At 41.0% G+C, this 20,508-nt stretch overlaps 1 protein-coding gene across 2 annotated transcripts in view; it reads left to right on the top strand.

Annotated features, from left to right (window-relative positions):
• The window catches only part of TRPC6 (transient receptor potential cation channel subfamily C member 6), a 73,713-nt gene that overhangs the window by 39,889 nt on the left and 13,316 nt on the right, over positions 1-20,508 (top strand). Inside the window, exons 2-7 of one of the 2 annotated variants that reach the window (XM_087721126.1) lie at positions 649-1,420; positions 4,902-5,081; positions 7,928-8,092; positions 11,314-11,530; positions 18,012-18,245; positions 19,322-19,586. In XM_087721126.1, coding sequence (XP_087577252.1) covers positions 649-1,420; positions 4,902-5,081; positions 7,928-8,092; positions 11,314-11,530; positions 18,012-18,245; positions 19,322-19,586 — 1,833 coding nt within the window. Of the gene's footprint in view, positions 1-645; positions 1,421-4,901; positions 5,082-7,927; positions 8,093-11,313; positions 11,531-18,011; positions 18,246-19,321; positions 19,587-20,508 lie in introns of both variants that reach the window. The other variant, XM_087721125.1, reaches the window with a different exon arrangement.

The following is a 20,508-nucleotide window of genomic DNA, read 5'->3' as shown; positions in this document are numbered from 1 at the left end:
TCTTCAAAATGTTGTGGAATTTGGAGGTGAGTTGAGGGGAATATTGAAGAAGCTGGCTAACCTTGAGTCACTGATGGGAAGGAAGCAGCTGAAAGGAGACCAATGTATACCTAGTAATTTTGTATGTATGTGAGATTTAATGTGACCAGATTCCTGTCTACAGGCAAATAACAATGAGCATACCAATGTGTTCAGCTCCTTGTGTCTCTCTCCTTCTTCCTTGCACTTGACAAATCAGTCAGTAGTGGGATTCAATATTTTTACTACCAGTTCTGTGGGTGTAGCATGGCTTAGTGGGCGTGGCTTAGTGGGCGTGGCTTGGTGGGCATTGCAGGGGAAGGATACTGTAAAATCTCCATTCCCTCCCAACTCCAAGGGAAGGATCCCCATTTCCTCCCAATCGGCTGGGACTCGGGAGGTGGAGAATAGATGCGGTGGGGCCAGTCAGAGGTGGTATTTATCGGTTCTTGAACTGCTCAAAATTTCCACTACCGGTTCTCCAGAACTGGTCAGAACCTGTTGAAAACCACCTCTGATACCACTGTGTTCAGCTTCTTGTGTCTCTCTCCTTCTTCCTTGCACTTGACAAATGTATCCTTAAAAAAGGGAAGATGGGCAAAGCATTAATCCTCTCTTTCTTTTTAGTAGAGGTGCTGAGAATCGTCATGGCTTCCGCCAACAGACTGTAGCTAGAGAGAAAGGCAGGAGATCTGCTATTCGGGGTCCGGCATATATGTTTAATGACCACTCAACCAGCCTTTCTATAGAGGAAGAGCGTTTTCTGGAAGCAGCAGAATATGGCAATATCCCTGTAGTTCGTAAAATGTTGGAGGAATGCACATCGCTCAACGTGAACTGTGTGGATTACATGGGCCAAAATGCATTACAACTGGCTGTGTCAAATGAGCACCTGGAAATCACGGAGCTTTTACTTAAGAAGGAAAACTTGTCACGGGTTGGAGATGCGCTACTCTTAGCCATTAGCAAAGGCTACATACGAATCGTGGAAGCCATTTTGAACCATCCCGCGTTTGCAGAAGGGAAGAGGTTGGCTACAAGTCCCAGTCAATCGGAGTTGCAACATGATGATTTTTACGCCTACGATGAGGACGGAACTCGTTTCTCCCATGACGTGACCCCCATTATCCTCGCTTCCCACTGCCATGAGTATGAAATTGTGCACATCCTGCTGAGGAAAGGAGCTCGGATTGAGAGGCCGCATGATTATTTCTGCAAATGCAGCGAATGCAACAAGAAGCAAAAGAATGACTCTTTCAGTCATTCTAGATCCAGGATCAATGCCTACAAAGGTCTGGCGAGTCCAGCTTATCTGTCATTGTCAAGTGAGGACCCGGTTATGACTGCCTTGGAACTAAGCAATGAGTTGGCTGTGCTTGCTAACATCGAAAAAGAATTCAAGGTAAGAAGTTAATCAATGGATAGGCATGACTTATGATTACATAACATCTTTTGGATGGGACAGTGGCTGAGCTTGTCGATCAGAAAGGTTGGTAGTTCAGCGGTTCGAATCCCTAGTGCCGCATAATGGAGTGACCTCCCGTTACTTCTCCCAGTTTCTGCCAACCTAGCAGTTCAAAAACATGTAAAAATGCAAGTAGAAAAATAGGGACCACCTTTGGTGGGAAGGTAACAGCATTCTGTGCGCCTGCGGCATTTAGTCATGCTGGCCATGCATGACCACGGAGACATCTTCGGACAGTGCTGACTCTTCGGCTTTGAAATCAAGATGAGCACCGCCCCCTAGAGTAGGGAATGACTAGCACATATGTGCAAGGGGAACCTTTACCTTTAATCTCTTTTGGATCAGAGTAAATATCTTAAACTCTTCTCCATTACCATAAAAAAAACATAAACCATGAAAAAGATTTTAGCACTAGCAACAATAACACTTAAACTTATATACCGCTTTACAGTGTTTTACAGCCCTCTCTAAGCGGTTTTACAGAGTCAGCCATATTGCCCCCAACAATCCTCATTTTACTGACCTCAGAAGGATGGAAGGCTGAGTCAGCCTTGAGCCTGGTGGGATTTGAACTGACAAATTGCAGGCAGTCGGTAGTCAGCAGAAGTGGCCTGCAGTACTGCACTGTAACCACTGCGCCACTGGGGCTCATCAATGGTGATGACTCATAACTTATTTTCTTAATAGGTTTGTAAATTGGCCATAAATTCCAGGGCTTCTGTTCCTTGATTGTTCATTGCCTGATCATTCAGTTATGTGTTAGCTGTATTTTTTTTATTAAATTCCATCTTCTTTACACAAGTAGTAGCACCAACAATTTTTTGTATGATCTGTAAAAGCCTTCCATTCCTTCCTCCTGATTCTCAGTAAATCAGTAGAGTTGGTTATTTCATCAGGGTTGCTGTGGCCATCCTGTGGATGATGAATTTGCCTTATTATAATTAGGCAATCGATTCCTGGGTTTTATAGAAAATGATTTTATTTTTAACATTTGATTACTCATCTCTCTCCAGGAAATATTTATCGACTTACTAAACACATCCACCTAATCCTATTTTGATATAGTCAGAATTGCTCAAAATGGAACGTATGTTTTATTATCTTGAGCACTGCCCCACATTATTTCAAGTTGTTCAGTATAGCAAATATATTTTGAAGGCCAAAAGAAAATCAGATTTTCTATCTATTTTTCATCTATCTATCTATCTATCTATCTATCTATCTATCTATCTATCTATCTATCTATCTATCTATCTATCTATCTATCATCTACCTTCCTACCTACCTACCTACCTACCTACCAACCAACCAACCAACCAACCAACCAACCAACCAACCAACCAGTGGGGGGTTCCTACCAGTTTGGACCGGTTCATCTGAACCAGTAGTGATTTGGCAGCCTGGGCCGCTGGAACCGGTAGTGACCCAGGCCTGCCACGCCTCCGAACTGGTTCTCCAGGTGGTGCCATAGGTGGCGCCATCTTGTTATTCAGTTCTGTGTATGTGCAGAACAATTTTAGTGGCACTGTGCATATGCGCGTGGCATGCAAACCAGCAAACTGACAGTAGTGCCTGCAGAACACGGTTCCACCACAAAACCGCGAAGCCCTTATCCGTGCCAACATAAGTGCAGAGGGCAAATCCGTGCCGTCCGAAGCACTAAGGAAAAACACGACCCTACCGCGATGACATAACCGCGGAGGGCAAATCCGTGCTTTCCGAAGCACTCAGCACCCTAAACCTAACCCTAAACCTAACCCTAAACCTAACCCTAAAGCAAACCCTAAAGCAAACCCCTAAACCTAATCCTAACCCTTACCTTAATTTAAATCGGCTTTCTGCCGCCCCTCTGTTTTAAAGTGCCCTTCTGTCGCCGCGCTGTTGTCGTGGCGGTGATGACGTCGTGGCTTTATCACCGCTATTTTGACGAGCGCGGTTTTGTCATGCCACGGCAGAACACACCCCTGCTATCTACCTATCATGCTGCCCATTTTGCCAGAGGTGAGTTGACGTGACTTACGGACATTCAGTTAAAATGTACTCTAAAGCATTAAAACAATAAATGGTCATAAAATTAAAATTAATTGAAACATCTGGCCCTCGGACCTTGTGTTTGATACCCCTGGCCTATAGCTTTAAAACATTGGTTAAATATTTTTATTATTCTTGGCACATTTATTTATTTATAGTCACCCATTTACCAGAGTTCTTCTGAGTGGCAATAGAAAACAGAAATTAGAATTTAGAAAATCATTAAGATATTTAAAACTCTACATCTCAATACTAACATGTCAACAAAGCCACACCAATGTCCAAATTCCATTCACATCGTGACCACAGTATCTCCGGGGAAAGCCAAGTCTTTGCCACCTTCCAGAAAGATACTAGGCCCAAGCCTGTATCTTGGGAGAGAGTATTCCACAGGCAGGAAACCTGACAGAGAAGCCATGCTTCCTAGAACCCACCAAGTTAACATTACTTCACTATTGGGACCTGGAACAGGCCATTCTGCCCAATGTAATGCAATGGATGGAGACAATTGAGAAGAGACAGTCTCACAAGTAAACCAGCCCCATGTCATGAAAGGTCTATATAAAAGGACTGTCCAAGTGCTGGGAAATAAGAAGATCCAGGCAGTTTAAGTGGGTATAAAGATTTATTGCAAGGTTGAGTTCTGTACAGGAATCTAAATTACTAATCATCATCATCATCATCATCATCATCATCTTCTTTCAATGACCCCATAATCCCTTGCGGGGTGGAATCTGGGCAACTGAATGGAGCTGAGTGATTACTGGCCAGATGCCATCCCTGTTGCAAATGTGGAGTTATATTCAGGAGATACACTGTATTCTCATTGTGCCCAGAGAGAAAAATATTTGCCTCTACCTGGGATCGAACTCACAGCCTCCTGATTGGGAGGTGAGAGCTCCACCTCTAGGCTACCGCACCACTCAGGAATCTAAATTACTAATGGTCAAAGTAAATTGGCAGTAGATAAGAGTCAAAGGAATTCAAGGTGGGCTGGACTTATATCTCTTGTGAGCATGAAAGGACTCCTTTGCCCATTGGTCAAACATGTCATCACTCCTTCACTCAGCCCAGTTATCTTCTGCAAAGGCTGACCTATGGTGCCTAAGAATTGCATTGCTATATTTAACATTGCATGCCAAACACTCAACCCCATTATCTCGTAGTCATATCTAATTACTTGGAAGTTAATGTTCACTGGTATAACATTCACTAATCTACACCCATTGGAGAACAGAAAATTCCACAGCTAGACCCAAAGTAGAACACGTTCTGTAGTAGAGTCTTCCTACTTGCAACAGCCTACTAAGAGAGTTCCTCTGTACACTTGTATTGCTGGGAACGGGAGAGACTGTTTATTTACTCATCAACTTCTTTTCCTTCAAAGAACGATTACAAAAAATTGTCAATGCAGTGCAAGGACTTTGTGGTTGGACTTCTTGATTTGTGCAGAAACACAGAAGAAGTGGAAGCTATCCTCAACGGAGATGTTGAATTGAACCATGGGGAGCATGGACGTCCAAGTCTGAGCCGCTTAAAACGGGCTATAAAATATGAAGTCAAAAAAGTGAGTTCTGAGATTAACTGAGGGGTTTTCAGTTAAGCCCCTCACAATTATTCAATACTGTTAGCATGGAATGCCAAAAATAGTCTTCATAGTCAAAGCAGCGTCCTGGAGCATTTAAATTTTTGATATTCATATATCCTGGAGAATGATTGGTGCTAATCAGTCTATTTAACTTGATGGCATTTTTGTAGGCTTTCCTTGTTTTCAAGGAATTACCCACAACATGTCATCAACAAGTCCCACTTTTTGACATCCATTAAAAATCATGCTGCCAAATCTTAGTGGATAATACAAAATAGCAATAGCAATAGCACTTAGACATATACTGCTTCGCAATGCTTTACAGCCCTCTCTAAGCGGTTTACAGAGTCAGCCTATTGCCCCCAATAATCTGGGTCCTCATTTTACCCACCTCGGAAGGATGGAAGGCTGAGTCAACCTTGAGCCAATGAGATTTGAACTGCTGAACTGCAGCTAGTAGTCAGTTGAAATAGCCTGCAGTGCTGCACTCTAACCACTGCACCACCTCGGCTCCCTAGATATACAATTTTCTAGTATGTTTAACTCCAGAAAATTAAAATAATTAGTTGAGTCTATCTATCGTTACTTTAAATATAAACTTACTAAAATATATTCTCTTCCAAAAATGTAATAGACCTATACCATAAACAACAAATCATAATTAATGGATTTCCTTCTTTTGCAAATCCATCTGATTGTACATGATCTACAGCTGTGAAATTTTTATTGTGGTCTCTCATTTGTATTTTTTCTCCTTTAAACCAATATTGATAACTGTATTCAGTTTTCATCCTTGATTACCATCTAGAGATCCATTAATACATGGCTGTATCTATACGTATGTTAAATAAACAAATAAGCCAATGCAAATTCAACCAAATATGAGCAACCACTGGCTGGAAACTGTGGAGTGTTTGATGCTCTATGAGCTTTGTTTGCTTGCAAACATTTCATTACTCAACTAGGTAACATCATCAGTACTAGTGAGTGTGAGGTTTGTTCCTTGTTTAGATTCAGCAGCTTGCTCTACCAATGTTGGTAGAGTGTGGTAATTCCTTGATTAGCATATTGTTTTCTGCTTGATTGTTGTGTGATGTTAATCCCGATTTATCTGGGAAAGGCGCTATTCTGGTCTTTTTGTTTCCTTCTTAGCTTTTTCTTTATTCTCTCCTTTGAATTGTGTGTAAATGTGCTTTATCTCTATGTCTGTTGATGACTGATTTGTTAAATGTTAAGCTTCCAGGAATTCCCTAGCATTTTGGGGGGATTTAGTTTTTCTAGGTGGCTCTCCGTTTATCAGTTTCAAACAATTGAGCAGAAAACAATACCTAGATCAAGGGACCACCAAAGAGAAAACTCCCAACAACTCAAAGAGAACTAAGGACTCCATAGTTCAACGTTGAGCTACAGATATTTTCCGGAGCGAGGGACAGGAGGCTCCTTCGCGCTCTTCTCAGCGCTCCATGCTCTCCGCGGCTCAAATCCAGCTGCTGAAGCCATTTCCAGTAGATTGGTGCGATTGGGGGGGGGGGGGGCTCTGGATTGGGAATCCCTAGCCTCTAGCCTCCCGATCGCATAAAAAACCCCAGGGATCGGCACCACGTGCTTGGCAAAGTCTAAAATGGCTGCCACAACCTCAGCGCTCTCTCCGATCCCAAGGATACTAAGTAACACTCCCTGGTGATTAGAAAGGAAAACCACGTAGAGCTACTTGCAGTCTAGAGTGGAGAGCTAGCTACGGTGGCTGCAGAGGCAAAGAGGTTCCAGTAGAGATAGAAATTTCAGGAGAAATTAAAAATATGACTCGCTCTTTAGCCTGACTGAGATGAAGTGGAGAAGGAAGGGTGGAGCACAGAGACGTGTCTTCAGCTTCATCCCAGTCTTGTGGCCAAATGGGTGTGTCAATACCATCCACTGGAGCCTCCTGTCCGAGCCCCGAAAATAGCAGTTCAGGTAAGACCAACTGCCATTGGGACTTGCCAATTATATGCAGCCTCACAGTTACCAAGATCAGCTGCTCAAATACAGGATAAATGTATTAAGATGTCACATATGTTGTTGTAATGTATATATTAGTATTTCAAATCCCCAGTATATTTAACAATATATATTAACACCGCTAAAAATCAAAAACAAGCAAATTAAATCTCTCTTTAAATTTTTTTTTAAAAGCCCTCCACCTCTCCCTGCAGCCTCATAAAGATTGAACAATTGAGGTGCAACTTCATGTAAGCAGAGAAGTGAAAAGAGAATTAAAACTCTTTAACGCTCTTGGATACTAGCGATAGAGATGGTGTTCAAATATGGCTATTAAAAATCCGAAACATATTTTTCATTTTCAATGCCAAATTGCTCCTGTACTTCTTTTACGAGATGCTGTAATATCATAAAAGGAATGGCTCCTGCCATCAGATTCGTGTTGCAGAAATCCCAAAGATATTATTAAAGTAATATCTTAACAGGATATACAGTAAAATATACCATTGACTTGACTCAGTCTAGCACATTTTATGCTCTTATTTGTAGTAGTCTTCACCTGGGGACATTTTTTGGAAGGAAAGTCTTTTTAAAAGCAATATTGCTGAAAACTAAATTCAGGATTTCTTTTGTTAAGTAATCAAAATTCTCTACTTTAGGAAAAAACATAAGGCACATAAAGAGGTTCTCCACACTTTAAGTTCCATGCTTCCTTTGTGACTGTCATGTGAAGATTACTTAGATAATTTTTTTTTGTTTTAATATTATTTTAGCATTCTACTTTTGAGGTGAGTGGCAGATTATGACTAACGCTTCTTTGTGTCCCCCCCCTCTCTCTCTCTTTGCAGTTTGTTGCACATCCAAACTGCCAGCAGCAGCTTCTCTCAATCTGGTACGAGAATTTGTCGGGTTTACGGCAACAGACCATGGCAGTGAAGTTTTTAGTGGTTCTTGCTGTAGCTGTTGGATTGCCATTCCTTTCTATGGCCTATTGGATTGCTCCATGTAGTAAGGTATGAGTTGGTGCTCAGACGGGCCTGACTTTTTAATAACTTTGGGGCTTGGTTTGCATGTAGATGATGTAATGGAATGTGTGAATGACCTTGGGGATGATGCTGCCTAGGAAACCATCAGAGAAGAGAAGCAGGAGCCCCTAGTGTCTCAACAGCCAGAGAAAGAACCTTAGCAAGGATTTGTCTTAATGGATTAGACAATTAAAAGTAGCAGTGAGAAGTTTGTATCTTAAGACTTGTAAGGTTCTGTTAATGTAGTCTTATAATAAAGTAGAATTAGATCATCTAGTTGATTTTCCTGTCTGATTTACTTGAGATTGTTGACTGATATAAACACAGAGGTAGTTTTTTGGACCATTATCAGTTGCAATAAAATGAATCACATGCATACCTAAACTGGGAGACTGTAAGTTCAGGCAAAATGTTTTCAAGGGGGAAAAAAGAAAAGAAAGTCCAGTTGATTTTTGGAAAAACACCTTTGGGTCCTGCTTTGAGTTTGCATTCTTCCATTGTGATCAGAAGATTGCAGCAACCCACTTCCAAAATTAAAATATTTCAAATCTGAAACATTTTACTCATGCCTACTTTAAACCATGAGCTTGTCGTACTTGAGCACATTAAGTGTATGTCAACAAAAGGACTTAACTTATAGGCACTCATTTTGATTGGAAGGGAGGGAGAAAGGAAGGAAGTGTTAAAAGACAATCTCTCTTAGATTGCTTAACATCAAACAGATATGTCATTTATATAAAGACTGCAGGCAAATTTGTTCATGCAGTGTATTACAATGGTGCTTAAACTAAAGATACAGAAGAGCAGGTGGCCAAGATGATTACATTTTGATTGATCTTTATTATAAAATACAGATTATTAGGCACAAGGTTTCAGCCCAAGATTTTCCCTGTGCAGTCCCTGTGCTTTGCTAATAGACCACTTGTGGTTATATAAACTTCCATGCGTAAGTTCCAAATGAATAAAAATGAATGACATTTCCCATGCTGATAAAGTTTGTCAGGATAGGGGGAGAAGAGAGAGTTATTTGTCATACTAATAATGATTATCAAATGAGTGAACAGATGTAGACTATAAAAAAAGCAAGCTTTGTTATAAAAACTGGTTCCTGCAGTTTTCTTGGCAAGATCTCAGAAGTGGTCTGGAGGAATGTGCCTGACTCCTGATTACCATCCTGGTGCCTTAACAATTACCACACTTTCTGTCTGTCTGTCTCTCTGCCTGTGTCTCTGTGTTTCCTATTTTAAAATATATAAGACAGAGCCGTGGTGGTGTAGTAGTTAGAATGTAGTTCTACAGGTTACTTCTGCTGATCACCAGCTGCCAGCAGTTTGGCAGATTGAACCTCACCAGGCTCAAGGTTGACTCAGCCTGCCATCCTTCCGAGGTGGGTAAAATGAGGACCCAGATTGTTGGGGGCAAGAGGCTGATTCTGTAAACCACTTACAGCATATATATATGCAATAATAATGCAAATTATTATTTTTTATTATTTATTTTTATTGCACAATGTTTCTTTACATGTCTCTATCACATATTTAACAGATCTCTGTTATTATTAATACAAGTAGAATCAAATTAATCCTTCTCTAGCTATTCCGCCATTACCTTGTTTTACTTTGATATTTTTTCCATAGTGATGCTTCATTCCCCTGCTTTAGTTTTTCCTTCAAATTTATACAGATTTAAATACAGATACACAGTCAATTTAAAAGAATATAGCCAGGCTTTTTATAAAGTGCATTTAATCATCAAAGTCTTTAACTGTCCTTTTGGCAGCTGTAACAAAAACTTTCTCAGATCATTAGTAAGAGTGATTAGGAACGGTGGCCATCTGGCCATGGAAGGCAGCTGCCTATTTTTCTGAAGAAAGGCAAAACCTATTTTAGGAAGCCCTCTGAGCAAACATAAAACTTACAAAATGCAGTGAGTCTCCCTTTGGAATAAATGCACAGTGTTGCGCTTAGCGTGACTTGTTGATTTGGGAAAGTTATACGTTAGTCCCACATACTGCTTGCATCCATCCATGAAGGATATACATGAGCAACATATTCACTGTGTACTTAGGAAATGTGATGAGGACCTACATCTCTGATAGAATGAGCTTCAGTAAATGTATTTAAGGTGCTATAATCCTCTCTTGGTTGTTTTAGATCAAGGGTGTCAAACTCGATTTCATTGAGGGCCGCATCAGGATTGTGTTTGACTTTAGGGTGGGGTGAGGTGCAGTGGGTGTAGCCAGGGTGGTTGTAGCCAGGGTGGGCATGGCCAGCTTGGCGTCACTCCTGTCAGGGGCGCCGGTAGTGGCCTGAGCACTCAGCCAGCGAAAACAGGCTACGAGCTCCGTTTTTGGCTGCCAGAGCCTCCTGCAACCTTCTGCCAGTGAAAACGGAGCTCGGGAGTGCTCCGTTTTCACTGGCAGAAGAACAGCGTGGCAGAAGCATGGCAGGTTAGGGTTCACTGTTTCCAGGAAGGCACCATGGGCCAGATCTAAGCACCTCCCAGGCTTGAGTTTGACAGCCCTGTTTTAGATCATGATCCATCTAGGTGTGTTTGAGTACAATTCCCATAATCCCAGTTAAACAACTTCTCTCCACCCAACCCCATGGCTATAGTGATAGAAATTGTAATCTAGCATATACAAAAAATACCAAGTACCAGTTGACAATGTCCTCCAACCCTCCAAATACAGGTAGTCTCTAACTTACAGTGGTTTGTTTAGTTTAAAATTATAACAGCATTGGAAAAAGTGACTTGTGATTGTTTTTCATACTTACGACCATTGCAACATTCCCCATGGTCCCGTGATCAAAATTCAAATGGTTGCAACTGATTCATACTTAGGACAGTTGCAGTGTCCCGGGGTCATGTGATCCCCAGGGTCATGTGACCTTCTGACAAACAGAAATTAATGGGGGAACCAGATTCACTTAAAAACTATGTTACTAACTTGACAAACTGCAATGGTTCACTTAACAACTATGGTAAGAAAGCTCATAACATGGAGCAAAACTCAATTAACAAATGTCTCACTTAGCAATGTAAATGTTGGGTTCAACTTTGGTCGTAAGTCGAGGACTGCCTCTATGCTAAATTACATGTGGCTTAGCTCATAATTTTACTTGTTGCGTTCACTCATTTCTGATACTTTTCCCAGTTTCCTCTAAATCTAATCTGAAAGACGTTTCCTTTTTTGACTTGTCTTGCAGTTGGGTAGAATCATGCGTGGGCCCTTTATGAAATTTGTGGCCCATGCGGCCTCTTTCACCATTTTCCTTGGGCTCCTGGTCATGAATGCAGCAGACAGATTTGATGGCATCAAACTAAAGCCCAACGAAACCATGATAGATAATGCAAAACAGCTGTTTCGAATGAAGACATCGTGCTTCTCCTGGATGGAAATGCTGATCATCTCATGGGTAATAGGTAAAGATATTTCTTTTTTTCCACAATTTTTATTTTCATTTTCATTTTCATACACTCACATGTATACTGTACATAACCAACACCATACAGCATTAAACAAAAATTGCATCAATTCCTCTTGTCAACAATGCCTCAGAAAATAGAAACCCAATATAACTCTTCCGCTCTCCATACACATCTTTCTTCCACCACCCTCCAACTTTCTATCTTCCCTCCATCATCCCCCTCTACCCTACTTCCCCTCCCCCTCTACCACTCCTCTCTCCACATCCACTCCCCCCCCTTCCTTCTCACCTTTCCCTCCCACCCTCTCTCCCATCCCTCTCTGCCCATCTTTCTTCATTCCCACTCCTCTCCTTGGTGTATTTCCGCTACATGTCAATATACTTGGCCTATCTTATTTTTAAAGGAAAATTAAAAAGAACAGTATACATGTGAAGTCACATTACATTGAGATAACACATCTTATCTAACCTAATATATATCCCTCCCGACCCCCCGACCCCCCACATTCTCCCCCCCCCCCCGACTTCCCAGAACCCGTACACGGTATAGATTTTTAACAAACACAGTCTAAAATATATTGAGAAGAAAAGAATAAGAAATTAATAACATCTCTACATTGAGCTTAGCTCCTTCTTGCTAAGGGTAAAGATATTTCTTGAAGTTCTGTTTTGCAACAGTAGCAGAGGCTACATATGTTTAAAGATTGTTGTGGCCCGCCAGTGGCCAGCAGAGCTGGCAGCAGATTCGGACAGTGAGGATGTTGGGGAGGAACCTGGGCCAGTCCTGGAGTCTGGGGAAGGCTCTGATGAGGGCTCTGTGTTGGAGGCAGAGAGGGGGCCAGGGCCGTATGCCAGTTATCAGCTGTTATCAGAGTCAGACATCAATGAGGCAGACAAACAACTGGAGCCTGTTCCCAGTGTGCGCATGTGCAGAGTTGCCAGAGGAAGGGAACAACTAAAGAGCAGGGGTTGACTTGGGAGTAAGGCTAGATGATGAATGGCCCCTCCCAGAGGAAATAAAAGAGTAGTGAAAGGGGAGTGGAGTTTGCAGAAGACTCCTTGTCAAGTTCTGCAGATATCGGTAGTTCTCAATTAAGCATGATCATTGGGACCAGAATTTCCATTCATCATCATCATCTTCTTCTTTTAACGATCCCATAATCCCTTGCGGGGTGAAGTCTGGGCAACTGATTGGAGCTAGCAGAGGGTTTACTGGCTGGATGCCCTTTCTGTTGCCAATGCAAAGTTTTGTTCGCCAGATATATGCTCATGGTATGCAGAGAGAGAAATATCTGCTTCTACCTAGGATTGAACTCACAGCCTCCTGATTGTGAGACAAAAGCTCCACCTCTAGGCCACCACTTCACTCTTGGGACCAGAATTTCCCCTGCTAAGTGACATTTACAGGTGCAGTGCAAATGGCAGTTCTGGCAGTTCCCAGTTACCATAGTTAAGCAAGCATGGGCTGTTAAATGAGAACCTCATGTGATCAAAACTTCCCTCCAGCTTCCCCATTGATTTTGTTTGTGTGAAGCCAGTAGGGAAGGTCACAAATCATAATTAGCGTGGATGGAAGGTTGACTCAACCTTCCATCCTTCCGAGGTTGGTAAAATGAGGTACCCAGATTGGGGGGGGGGCATAGGCTGATTCTGTAAACTGCTTAAGAGATGGCTGTAAAGGGGTGTACTCACTTTTGTTGCTAGTAGTTTAGACATTAATGGCTGTGTGTTGTGTTATCAGGGTTGACTCAGCCTTCCATCCTTCAGAGGTGGGTAAAATGAGGACCCAGATTGTTGGGGGCGATATGCTGACTCTGTAAACCGCTTAGAGAGGGCTGAAAGCCCTATGAAGCGGTATATAAGTCTAACTGCTATTGCTATTACTATTTTGAGGGGACAGCACATTTACACTGTTATACAAGCTATATACTCACTACTTTACATTGTAGCCAAGTGTCATTTCTTCAATGTTGTCACATGAAAATATATATTTAAATATTTACAAAATGTGATGGGGTGTACTCACTTCTGTGATATATTGTAAGTCTAAGCACTATTGCTATTGACAATTAGAAACCCAGGCCAATGCCAAGTACCCTGGTCATCTTGTGACCATTTGAGATGCTGTGCCAGCCAGGACTTTCAGGACTGGTCATAGCTACCATTCATTCAGCACAATCACAAGTTTGAATGGTTGCTGCAATATCACAACATTGAAATACAAACTAAAGGAATTTACAGTTATGTATTAAAGTCCCAAACCAGGAAAAAGACCAAGCATAGAATGCATTGCTTAGTCATACAAGTCAGATTCATTAGAGCTGGACCAATTAAACTGATCTCAATGTCCATACGTTATACATTCATCCCTGATAATACATTTCATAGTTGCATTAAAAATAGCTTGCAGCTGACATGTTATTAATTCCATTGCAATTTACATTTCACAATCCTAGGAAGAAGAATTCAAGTTTTAATATACTTCCTGACCATCTGCTTATTGGATTTTAGCCATATGCTGTGAAAAACAAGGTCAAACATTATCGTGAAAGCACAACAGAACAATTAGTCTGTAGAATTAACAATATACATCAATTGAAAAAGACATTTCATTTCTGGCTGTAGTATCTATGTAAATACAGATATTTTGTAGCAATGTTTTTTAAAAAAGAATTTGTAGGTTGACATGACATTAGTAAGTATATGAAATACTGTTGGTGAATTCTAGAAAAAAGTTGTATGTAACACAAGAGAGTCAGCTTGATCTTCCAGATAACTACCGTAAGTACGATTCTTGAGAAATGAATATAATCATATTAAATATTAACAAATATTAAATGCTCCAACACTGGAAGTTTTTAAGAAGAGATTGGATATCCATTTATCTGAAGTGATGTAGAGTTTCCTCCCTAAGGTGAGGGATGGACTAGAAGACCTCCAAAGTCCTTCCAACTCTTGTTATTCTATTCTATGCTACCCTACCCTACCCTTCTCTATTCAATGTAATGAAAGTAAATAAGAACTGAAGGGTAAATAAATTAGTGGGATTCCATGAAATTGTTTCTTTTACTTCATAATTAATATTTTTTCATATATAAAAAAGAGGAGCATGCACACTTTTATCGTAAAGGGCTCAAATGTGGCCTAAGCAAAGTTATTCATCAATGACCTCCGTTTTATCAGTCCTCTGTATGATTACGAAAAACGATGTAGCTGCTTTAAGGAGCTTGACTTGAATAACTCACACAACACCTGAAAAAAGTAGAGTTGCTTGAAGGAAGAGCAGAAAAGTTTTCTGCTTTGCTTGAAGTTTAAGGGCTTCTTCTGAATCGTATTTAAAACATACATTGAGCCGTGAAATGACAAGTCTGTTGTACAGTAATATATGCTCATTGAAAATGCCAGCTTGAACGCAAGGTACCAAATAACAGCTGTACTTTAATGCTTCCTAGTGCAGAAAAATCTGAGACACGGCTTGTCTCATCTGTTGTTTTTTTTTCCTTTTTGGCAATGCCTTTGTTTGCAGCAAATCATAATGGTTCCACAAGGAACACAGTTCAAAACAATTCTGCATTAGATTAAATATTCAGGTCAAATAAATCTCAACTGTGCTGAAAAGAGAAAGTTTGTGACTTTTGTAATAAAATAGAGCTGACATCCAGGTCTTGATCTATTCCGTCTGTTCTTTGTCTCACCCACTTCCCTCCCTTCCCCCCCTTCCTTACATTACAACTTAACTAATTTGACTGTTCTAAACTGACTCTAAGAAAAATGTTTTATGGGGTCTGCATAGACAGCTGCACCCCCTTGTTTTCTGCACAAACATTTGTACCTCCTTGCTTGCTAAAGCAGGTTTGTTTAGCTTTTTCTGGAGGGAGATGCATCCCACCATTAGAAAGTATTAGGAAGCCACACCATAAGGGCATAGAACAAAATAGGTTATAATAGGTAAATAATTGGTGAAGGAACACTTAGCTGTTTTGAATGAATCCCAGAGGGTTAAGAAACTGGTGGATGTGATCTTAGAACCTTTGACTGTTCTGTCAAATATAGTAGAACTATTGGAAGACTGGTGAAGAATGAATATTTTTTTCTTATTTTCAAAATAGGAAAAGTGGACTCAGTAAGCTACAGGCTGGTCATGGTGAACCTATGGCACAAGTGCCACAGATGGCACGCGGAGTCCTCTCTGCGGGCACACTAGTCATCGCCCCAGCCCACCTCCATTGCACTTGCACGTGTGCCTCCTGCCAGCCAGCTGGTCTTCGGGTCTCTGCTGTGCATGCGTGGGGAGTAGGGTGCATGCAGGGGATGCATGCGTGCATGCTCGGGGATGGGGCGCATATGCAGGGGGGCACTCGCATTGCATTTTGGGGCCTTACACGGCACCCCCGCGCCCCATTTTGCCTTCCAGGTTGGTGCAGGAGGCCTTCCAAGCCCAAAACAGGGTGCAGGGTGCCACGTGAAGCCTCAAAATGTAAAGCAAGCACCCCCCTGCGCATGCACCCGACAACAAAAAGGTTAACCATCCCTGCTGTAGGCTGAACAATCGCATACCTCTACCAGAGAAATACTTGAAAAATATAATCAATCAGTAGAGATACTTAGATTGAAATAAGCATATTGCTGGAAGCCCATATAGGTTTGTTAAAAATATAAACCTAAATTTACTGCTTTTGTGGGTGGGGTAGGTTGTTGTACTTTTGCTGGAGGAGACCACTAATACTTCAGAAGACAGACATGAGACTTAAAAGAATCTTGATAGAATTAGCCATTGGGCCCTTTACATCTTAATTCAAACCAGTCGTGGAAAAAAAATGTAGCGTTCATATAGGAAAAATGGGATGCACAGCTGACAACATAGATGACATTTGTTTCAAGAATGGTACTTGTGAGAAGGTTATAGGTCATCTGGTAGAACATAAGTTATCATGACCCAGAATTGTGCTGCAGTTGTCAAAATAATTAATGCAGTCTTGGGTTGATCCTTGATGCTTTTCCAAAAGGCGACTGGACTTTCTTGATTTTTTCCCCCTTAAAAATGTTTAGCTTGTTATCCAAGAAGCTCCTTCAGTTCATTGAAGTTCGTTTCATTGAACCGAAGAAGCTTCTTGAATGAGAAACGAAATGTTTTCATAGAAGGAAAAAAAAACCAAGAAAGTCCAGTTGCTTTTTGGAAAAATACCTTTGGGACAACGGTGACCTGGATGATTGAGAATCTCATTAGCAGCCTTGAGTTGCATCAACAGAGATAGAATGGTGACATAAGGGGAAATGATAGTTCTGCTCTATGCTGGTCAGATTATCCCTGTGTCCAGTTCTGATCACTACAATTTAAGCAAGAACTGGAACTTAAAGGAACTGAAAAAAATGCAGAGAAAATCCAATTAACATGGTGATGATTCCATGAAAAGTGATGAAGAACTTAGATATGCTTGACTTAAAGAAGAGAAGATTAAGGAGAGAGATAATAACAGCGGTCAAATCCTTGAAGGTCTGCCACAGACTGCAGGTATTTATGCTCCGTAGCTCCCAGAGATTAACTGGGCATGGAGACTTTACAGAGGGAGAACCAGACCTGAAATAAGAAGAAATTTTCTGACTGTGAGAACAATAGATACTCCTCACTTAATGACCATTCAATAACCATTCAAAGTCACTGAACATATGGTACTTAGTCCTCAAGGTTATGGCCACTGCAGTGTCCCCATGGTTGTGATCAAAATTTGGGTGCTTGTCAGCTAGTCTGCATTTACAAGTGCAGTTCATGCTTCAGCTACTCCTCCCACCTGCCTATCCACCCCCATCTCTGTTCTTTTAACCATTGTGCATTGTGTTGTTGTGGTCTGCTGGTGGCCAGCGGAGTTGGCAGCAGAGTCGAACAGTGAGGAGGTTGGGGAGGAACATGGGCCAGTCCTGATGGCTGAGGGAAGCTCACACGAGGGCTCTGCATTGGAGGCAGAGAGAGAGCGAGAAAACAGTGAGGAAGAGGAGCAGCTGGAACCTGTTCCCATTGTGCACATGCACAGAGCTGCCAGAGAACAAGAACAACGAAGAAAGCAGGGTTGACTTAGGAGTAAAGTGACACCTTGGATATGATTGCCCCCTCCCATAGGAAACAAAAGAGGAACGAAGAAGGAGTGGGCTTTTGCAGGAAATAATTCATTCGTTTCAAGAGTGGAAAGTTCTTTTGTGACTATAAGAGACTCTGTGCCAAGTATTGCCTTGCCCTGCATTGGGTAAGTAGTTATCTGGCAACTCGCCAAGTGAGATAAGGTTCATATTGATAAATATTCCTCTGAAAGACTGTTTGCTAAGCCTTGCGGACTGTGAAAGAAAGGAATTCACCATCTTGCCGGGACCAAGACTCTGCTTCATGCTTGTTTAGAAAGCTTAGAACACGTGTTCAGAATCTTTTGAAGGGAAGGAGAGGCATGAAGTCTAAAGCTAATGTTCTGTTTTCTTCTTTCTTTTAGGTATGATATGGGCTGAATGTAAAGAAATTTGGTCCCAAGGTCCCAAGGAATATCTGTTTGAGTTGTGGAATATGCTAGATTTTGGTATGTTGGCTATTTTTGCAGCCTCATTCATTGCAAGGTTCATGGCCTTCTGGCATGCTTCTAGAGCCCAGAATATTGTTGATGCTGATACAGAGTTGAAGGACTTGTCAGATGCAACATTGAAGCCCAGCATAAAGTACTACACTTTGGGTGAGCAACTCAGATTTATATTGTTATTCTGAAGTGTACTGTATATACTTATATATAAGCCCATCCAGAAATAAGCCAAGCCTCATTTTTTTTTAACCAAACTTGGCTTATCTTTGAAATGAAACAGAATAACACCACATAAACGTGTCCTTTTCCTTCTAAAGTAAAAGAGGTTTTACTGAATAGTCATGAAAGTAAATTAAATGCTATAAAATAAATATTAGCCAGACATAAACAAGCCATTTCCAGAAAATATACAGCAATTTTTAAAACATTTTTTTTCAAAATATGACACCACCCGAATCTGATGAGACAGCAACTCTCAAAATTCTAGCTTTCTTGCCCTTCACTGGCTGGGAGTTGCAAAAAACGTTGCTATCCCAATTTATAGTAAAAAGCAGCAGGATATAAAAGGTTGGTTTAACTCTTCTTATGAGATGCAATAATTTATTCAAGTTTATCAGCCATCATCTGCAGGAAAAGTGATGTGTTCATTGCAATCCTGAATGTAAACAGTATTGAAGCCAAAGAGAAACACTTCTGCAGATTGTTGCATGAACTCAGTTCCAGAACAAAGGAAGATCATCTCATTTTGTTTTATTTCATACAAGGTTAAATGATACTTAGGCTACAGGTAGTAATGCAATGGTCATAAGTGTGAAAAATGGTCGTACGTTTCATTGCTATTGTAACTTCAAACAGCCACTTAATCAGGGGTCAGCAACTGGTGGCTCTGGAGCCGCATGTGGCTCTTTCATCCTTCTGCTGTGGCTCCCTGTCACCACAATTGATAGAGCTTTCGATTAGGACAGATAGAGGAAAAAGGATTCCACGCTAGGAGGAGACACTATGGTGGGGGAACCGGACTTCCGGTCAGCTTGAGAGCTGAATGGAGGTCTTCTGCTTAGGACCTGTGCAGCTCTTTGAGCGTTTAAGATTGCCAACCTCTGCACTAAATGAACTGTTGTAAGTCGAGGACAACCTGTACTGTCGTTGACCTAATGTTTTGAGCAGGCAAGTAGAAGGACCAAAGCTCAACATATTAAACTAAAACTCTTCTATTTCTTTCCTTTTAGCAAGAATAGACTGGGATCCATCTGACCCTCAAATCATATCCGAAGGCTTATATGCAATTGCTGTGGTTTTAAGTTTCTCACGCATCGCCTATATTTTGCCAGCCAACGAAAGCTTTGGACCCTTGCAGATATCACTTGGTAGAACTGTGAAAGACATATTCAAGTTCATGGTCATATTCATCATGGTTTTTGTGGCCTTCATGATAGGAATGTTTAATCTCTACTCCTATTACTTGGGAGCAAAGCAGAATGAAGCATTTACTACGTAAGTTAATCCTTATGGAATCTGTGAATGATTGTATTGGAAGGCACTCAGCTGCATTAAGTCTTTTGGACTTTGTAACATTCTTGGAGTGAGCAGAATGTATTTGATTCCCTTGTCATAGTTAGCTATGTTTGTCGACCCTGAAACATTTGTTTGCTGTACCGGTTTTTTATGCTGTTAATATCGATGCCTTCAGATCTGTGAAATTAGATTAGGTGAATGTTTTCATGAATGGATTGGAGGAAGAATTATTCCTTTTAATCAGTGTGATTTTTTTCCCTCATACTGTTGGGTTGCCAGAAAATGGATTGATAAGATTATTAGAGAAAGCGGAACTAGGGTGCCTGTACATTTTCCTAAGAAGAGATATTATGCAGAAGGAAGTTTATGAAATACTTTTCATATTCTTTACTCTGTGTACACTCAAAATTCAATATTCCGAAGCAGATGTGTGAGCATGCATTTAGTTAGTTTATTTGGTTATTTATTTGTATCCTGCCTTATTATTTTCACAAGCAGCCCAAGGCAGTGAACATATCCCACACATCTTCCTCCAAGGACTTTCTGTATACAGAGAATCTTACGATCCTAAATCCAGCATTGTGCATGATGAAATAAATTGGAAAAGGGCTGTATCAAAATTCATACTGTAAATTGTTGCAGTTTGGGATTTCAGCCAATTCTCCACCTGTGCCTTCAGCTATATTTTGGATTTTTTTACACTCTTTCCCAGATGTATTGTTTTCCTTTCACTATCCAGCACTTTATGCTGACTAACAAGCTCCAGTTCTAATTGCTCTATTTTGTTTCTCTTTATATTCTTTCTGTTCCATTTTGCTGTTATTGAAGCATTAGGGTTTTCCCAATCCAGTACTGATTTGTGTGTGTGTGTGCGCGCGCGCGCATAGCATTGTTGTGGTTT

The sequence above is a fragment of the Thamnophis sirtalis genome, unplaced genomic scaffold (assembly GCF_051295495.1).
Source record: "Thamnophis sirtalis isolate CommonGarterSnake01/CBP01778 unplaced genomic scaffold, rThaSir2_p1.2 scaffold_8, whole genome shotgun sequence".
Taxonomy (NCBI): domain Eukaryota; kingdom Metazoa; phylum Chordata; class Lepidosauria; order Squamata; family Natricidae; genus Thamnophis; species Thamnophis sirtalis.
This window is presented reverse-complemented; position numbering and strand designations above follow the sequence as displayed.